We start from the raw sequence: 6900 nt of genomic DNA, 5'->3' as shown, positions 1-6900 counted from the left end.
ACAGAGTAGTCATTTAACTTGCTAAGCTATCTGACTCTCTAAATTAACTCCCTCACTAGCCAAATTTGGCTATCAACTCTCGCTACCCAAGCTAAATTGCATTTTGGAGAGTCTGTTGGAATGAGATGTTATATATAGAGTTTAATATTTATGGACAGACAAATAAAAAGTTAAATAGAGAGTTGAAAATAAAGAGTCCTTTGGAGATGCTCTTAAGTATAGTTAGTACATATATGGTGAAAATTTAATCTAAATCACTAGTTTTACAAATTTTCGTGGTTACATGTGAACCCACAGTGATGTACCTAGCTCGCCTCTATAGCCAGTCATCAATTAGCCATTAATATTAAGTGTGTTCATATTAAATTATGAGTTTTTACCTAATATTTATGTTCTCGCTTGTTTTCCTACATCTGTTTATATGCTCCTGTTTCTATTTCCGATTTGCAATGTTGGTCATGTTTCGGAAACAAAAAGGAGAAATGATGTTTCCTGTCTATTTTCATCTATACTAGGGGCTAATTTGGCAATCATATTTTTCTAAGGCCTCGTTTGTTTTGTTGGAATTGAATTCCATTTTAATAATTATAATTTAGACAAAACTAATTAAGTTTATATATTTATATATGTAATATATTTGTATATTATCTTAAATCATATGAGAGAGATAGTTATATACTACATTCATGTTATAACGAAGCAAATAGAAGAGTGTGTTATAAGTTGTACATCGGAAAAATAACATGTAAATCTATATAATCAATTTTCATCTCTCATCACATGAATTTGATATAGACTTATACGATAACTTTAGAAAGTGGTGAAATATCACATTCTAAAAAATAGCTTATTTCAATAGTAAGATTCCAATTCCTTAAAATGAAAGGAAACAAAGGTGACATAAGAGATTTTTATTTTACTAAAAATAATAGTTCATTTTTACTTGAGAAATGAGAATCCCGTTGTCAGACTAGCCTAAGGGCCCCTTTGGCAGGGCTCTGGCTTCTCTAAAAACGGCTTTGGCTCTGGCTCACGAGGTGAAGCCACTTATTTAGATGAGCCAAAGCCATTCTGAAAAATCATTTGGCAAAACGGCTTATAGGTTGTTTTCCAGAAAGACCCTGTACTGGTCGATCTCTCTTGTACGTGGCTAGGGATTGAGGGCATGACCAAAAAATAATAATTTGGACTAGTGGGAGGGCTATTGCGCAAAAATAACGTCAGCTGAAGCCGGGTGAGTCACTTTTTTTGGCTCATGCCCTCTAGTTCATTTTGAAAAAGCACTTCACTGGTGAAGCCATTTGAAAAAGAGGTGTTTGACACAACTTTTGCATAAGCGAGAGCCGAAGCTGAAAAATAAGCCCTACTAAAGAGGCCCTAAGTATCCTAGTAGGCGGTAGTTCTAGCTCATCCCTCCTCGACATCCTCAATGACACGCGGGCCCGCTTACGAGCACAACTCCACCTTTCGCAGAATTCCGCCTCCGCGTTCTCGTCAATGGCCCATATAAAGCCCAGCCCACCATCTTCCTCCTCTCCCCTGCAACAAAGACGACGCAAGCCCTCGCCTGTCCTCACTCCTAACCCTCGCCCGACTCAGATCTATCTGCCCCGCGCCGCCGTCGCCATGCCGTTCACTCCGGGTCCCTACTCTGGCGTCAGCACCCTCGCCCTTGTAAGTACCCGTTCTTCCAGAAGATTCTGTTCTGGTTGCTTCCGGATCGGGTCTGAATTCCTCATCGCGCTTCTTCGTCTTGTCTCTGCAGGTAGCGAGGGCATCGGTCTTCGGCTTCGGTGTCGTCTACGGGAGCATCAAGCTCTCAATCCTCAAGGTACGCCTAGGGTTGTGAATTGGCTCAATCTTAGTCTTGTGAATTGGCTCAACCTCAGGCTTGTGAATTGTCTCAGTTTGGTAGCGGAGGGGTTATAGATGCTATGACTCCCGCAACCAGCAACACTTTAGCATGGTTTAGGAATCAGCTAAGGATACATGATGTGAGGATTTTATGGAATGGCGAGCTTTTTTTATTCTGGGTGAAATTAACCTTTACCTATGTTGATGACTTGATGCCCTTAGGCCTTGTTCGTTTGTGTCGGATTGCACCCGGAATCGTTCCACTCAATCAAAGTTTATATAAATTAGAGAAGCAATCCGGTTAGGATTTGTTCCGACCCACCAATCCGACAGAAACGAACAAGACCTTAGTGGATCGGTTTCGAGCCTCACTCGTCTGGATAGTCATAGAGTGAAGGGTACCTTTATGGTGGTATTAATCACCGAGTTCAAATTAATGACGAGCTGATGCTTGACATCGTTGACAAAGTATTTTGCCGGGTTTGTTTCCTCTGCATGTTTGTGGACACTAGACATGATATTCTTCTTCACTGAAAGTTCCCCAAAAGCATGTATTGGAATTTATTAGATAGAATGACATGACATTTCAATGTTGTTTACTGATTTGTTTTTTAACTAATGCGTACATAACTAACCAACTGGAGGATTTAAACTACTGCGGGCATAATTGTAGTTTCTTATAGAATTGATGTAGCCATTCTGTTGGTTCTGCAACTGTTCAACATTTTTTGTTGTTGTTATAGACAACATTAATTGTTTGTGCATTTTGGCTCTGTTGCATGTTATGGCCTTTATGTTGTGCTTGAACTTTGTTGAGCAGTACTAGGTTTATGTGTGGCTTAGTAGTTACAAAATATGTCGATTCAAGTATCCCAAACTGAAAGAGTGTATGTATGTTTTGCTATCATACTGGTAAACCCCATAGCCTATAGGTCTAGTTTGAGGATTGCCTGATGCTGCATATATTTTAATCGGAGTTTGATGTACTGTATTGAGTTCATAGACATTGTTTATTATGAATACCCACTCTCCCCTAGAGTACTATGCATCAAACTCTATTCTTCTGAGATATCGTAGGTTGTAGTTTTACCTAAAACATCAATCAATTAAATCAATTGTCTAGGCATAGTGCTGTTTCTTCTGTTGATATTGTAAGAAATTTGTTCTTTTCTGATGAGTACATATCTTCTTCTAGTTTTGGGTTCAAATCTTGCTTTATTCATCTGGTAGCCCTTGAAACAGTAGGCACACTGAATGAATGGCCTTAAATTTATGTCATAGCTCCCTCTTTTATTGTGATTGGTGGAAACTCTGTAACTGAATTTTTATATCTTATGAAATTTTGGGGTATATAAACATCGAATTTATAAAAGCACGTCATACTTATTCTAAATGATAAATGATGATGGACTGTTTTTGTTTTGGTCATAAATAGTCTTCTGGTATATGAAACTGTTAGTGTCTATGTTTTCTAGATTATTTAATTCGGTTGATATCATGGTCTCCTGTTAAAAACTTTGATTGGTCGATTACATTTCCACCCCTCTTCTCTGATAGATGGTTATGCTGGTTCTTCATAATTTCCAGCATTGTGTAGATCTTTGCACTGATCCTTTTGAACTGATTGATATACACATTTGTTGATTTCTTTGATCCATGGTTCACTAATATCTTTGTGTTGGTTGCTCTTATCTTTAAATTTAGCACCGCGGTCCTTACTAGTTAAGGATTTGACTGAATTTTTTATCTTCAGTGGATGCAGCTATAGTTGGCTTTCATATGCAAGCTTATGAAACCTATATTTTCTAGTTAGCTTGTTTTGGTGTTGTTTTAACTTTAGGCCTGCTTACAGATGAGCTTACATGCCACATTATGGTTTAGAAAGACCATGTTTGCTTCATTTTTCCCCATGAAACACCCTATTGTGTATCAAACCGTTCAATTAAATTTGCTGATGTTGCAATTTCTCTTTCAGGCAACAAAGCCTAAAAAGGAAGAAGCGCATGCTCATCACTAAGGACGACAGGGCTGCTACATGTTAATTTCTATGGAAGGATGATATAAAAATGTGGTTGCACTCTTTCTCCATACGTGCAATTTGATTTATGATTTGTGGACATCTTGCTGTAACACACCTGCTGAGTTATCTTAGTTTTGTGTCATAATAAAATTCTTAGCCAATGACTTGAAATCAGGAAGGGGAAAATCAAAAGAACCCACTTTTGTTTTGTCAGGATGCGAAGTTAGGACATGGCTTCTTGAACTTCGGTCAAGAGGATCTGCCTTGTTGATCCTGTTTTGTTGCGACGTTGTGCAATGGATTGGATGGCTCATGATGGATGTCACTTAGGGCTGGTTTGGTGGAAGGGGATGATTGATCCCTTCCACCAGCCCAGCCCTTAGTTACTGTTTTCGTGAATAACTATGTTGTTCTGATGGTCGGTTGGAATAAGATTGGGCCTCGCTTGTTCGGTGTGGATCGAAAGGAATTGAAGGGAATTAAATCATTTACTAGTCAATTAAATAAAGAGAATTAACCGCCTTAATCTACTCCTAACTAGGTGCAAATGAAGGCATTTAGAATGTCCAACAGATCCTGTAAAAAAAATCTAGAGGAGTTTCTTGTCCTCTACAAATAGAGGACATTGCTTGATCCTATATTATTTTAATATTTTAACAATAGACCTAGTAAAATTAAAATGTGTCCAACATATTTGAGAGTATGGCTAATAGGTATGTACAAAAACTAAAAGTAAAATGACTCTAATATAGATACGGTGTTTTTTAGAGCAAGGGATATAGAGAAGAAAAATGAGAAATAGAGTGAGATTTTTTAGAGGAAACAGTAAAAAACAGGAATTATGGATAGATATAGGAGACATTGTTGGAGAGAGAGTCTAAGTCAGTCACTATTAAAGCCCCTAACATGGATTGAAAAGACATGGGTCCCATTTGGATCATTTTATATAAAAATTGACTAATAATGTGATTGCCCAAAAAAATAAGCACAGAGAATCCACTTATCAAGTAATTTTAATTATCATACGAATCTTCTTCCTTAAATCATCTTCATCTACGACTGAAACTTTAGGGATCACTCGTGGCACAAAGGTCGTGAATTGTAGTTGAAAGCTGTGATGAAAGCAATCAATAAATAACCAAGTCGTCGGGGTGAGATTTTCTATTAATTTGGTGTAGAATTAGATTTTAAGTGGTCCCAAATAAGGCTAGGGAATACGGTGATCGAGCTGTGTCACAGACTGAACTAGTACGATGGGGTTAACATCACCGCAACATTGCAAAGGAAGAATGCTACAGGGTCAAGTTGAGTTCTGATAATTGTCGGGATTGAAATGATGACTAGTTGTGCTAGTAATAAGTCTCACGTAAGCGTGACGTAAGCTACCTGTCCATTAAGGACACTAGTCATGACAGAGGACGGAGTTGGAGGTGGGGAGGTGCTTGAGCTAGAGCTAGAAGCCATAGAGAGAAAAAACAATGATATCAGAAAATTTATCCGCACCATCACGAAGGGGTTGAAGATGTATTACCTCTCCAGTCTCTCGAGGTGTGCCCGGGGGAATTATCGTCAATCGTACATTGTTGGAAGCTGGTGATGAGGTTCACTAGAGGAGCCAACAAACCTTGTCCATCCTCTGGTTCAGGATCCACACTAGGCAGTGACACTAGTAGGGGTAGCCGCCATGGCGTCGTGATGGATCAGAGAGATGATACGACTATGGTTGGTTAGTGGCAGCTTTGGGACAGAGAGCTCGATGCGAGTGTGGTAGATTGTGTAGAGCAGTGTGAGGAAAATAAGATGGAACCACACACCCAATATTTAATGCGTCTCTCTTCCTCGCTTGCAATTATGGGACTAAAATGATCTAGATGTCTAGAGGGATTGAATAGCCTGAAACATTTCTTATACACTTGAGTTTTTTTTAACTAGAGCCAATATAATTGATCTATGGAAGTGATTAACTGCTCTATGTTTACTCAAGGCTATTTCCCTAGCCAAACAAATAGCTTATGAAGAATATGTAAGAATACAACAAACAAGAGATATACAATAAATGAATGAACTTGTAATAAGTAAATATATTTGAGAGGATAGTTTGAGTACAAACCAGATGGGACGAGTGATGTGAAAGCATCTAGGCCCCTGGTTGGTTTTAGTGATTAATGACAACGTAATATTATATGTGACTAACGTGTGTTTTGCAGAGACAAATGGTAAGTTAGGTCGCATGATAGGTAGAAGTACTACAACAGTGAAAACAATCCCGGAGATAAGAACTCGAAGCGACGGCTAAAACGACGAAACAAAAGGTGAAGGTCTACGGAGTCCGAGTGTCAAGGAGATGTGGACACTCGCGATTTAGTTAGGTCTTTTATTCTCTTTTAGCCGTACTATAAAGAGGGGCTGTCGATGAGTAGTTTGACCAAGAGAGTTCTAGTGTAGTGTTGGTGCACAATCACACTCACATACAGTGCTAGGTGTCACTCTAGAACTCACTCACAAGTTAGAATGAAAACCGATTTGAAAATCAGCTGAAAAACAAGAAGTAGGGTTTCTGTCCCTGGGGCACCGGACTGTCCGGTGCACCCTCTGCCAGGTGGGACCAGGCTGGTCCGAGGAAGAGGTTTCCTCCACAGAAAACCCGAGAGCGCCTGTTTCAGAGTTGAATTTTAGTGGCGCACCGGACATCGCACCGGACTGTCCGGTGTGCACCGGACAGTGACTGTTCACTGTCCGGTGTGCCATGAGTCCAACGGCTAGCTGTCAGAACTAGCCGTTGGAAACGACCGTTGGCGCACCGGTGGCGCACCGGACTGTCTGGTGCGCCATTGCGCAGTGAGATGCCTGTAACGGCTAGTTGGTGGGTGAGGGCTATTTATACCCCTTCCACCCACCATATTCAATGTCTTGCACTCTACATTTATTCCAGCACATTGCTAGAGCATTGCAAGCACCAAAAGCCTAGTGAGGAGATTAGAGAATCTTAATCTGCGTTTTGTTCCTCATTAGCGCTAGCGAGAGCC

At 39.8% G+C, this 6900-nt stretch overlaps 1 protein-coding gene across 1 annotated transcript; it reads left to right on the top strand.

Moving 5' to 3' along the window:
- Nucleotides 1-1485: 1485 nt before the first annotated feature.
- Nucleotides 1486-4330, top strand: LOC100383846 (uncharacterized). The gene is made up of 3 exons (NM_001329045.2): nt 1486-1674; nt 1766-1831; nt 3830-4330. Exons 1-3 carry the CDS (start codon nt 1627-1629, stop codon nt 3869-3871), a joined length of 156 nt encoding a protein of 51 aa, NP_001315974.1. The 5' UTR covers nt 1486-1626; the 3' UTR covers nt 3872-4330.
- Nucleotides 4331-6900: the final 2570 nt, after the last annotated feature.

This window comes from Zea mays, chromosome 10 (genome assembly GCF_902167145.1).
Source record: "Zea mays cultivar B73 chromosome 10, Zm-B73-REFERENCE-NAM-5.0, whole genome shotgun sequence".
In the NCBI taxonomy this organism is placed as follows: domain Eukaryota; kingdom Viridiplantae; phylum Streptophyta; class Magnoliopsida; order Poales; family Poaceae; genus Zea; species Zea mays.
The sequence above is the reverse complement of the archived record's forward strand: the minus strand, read 5'-3'. Positions and strand labels throughout refer to the sequence as shown.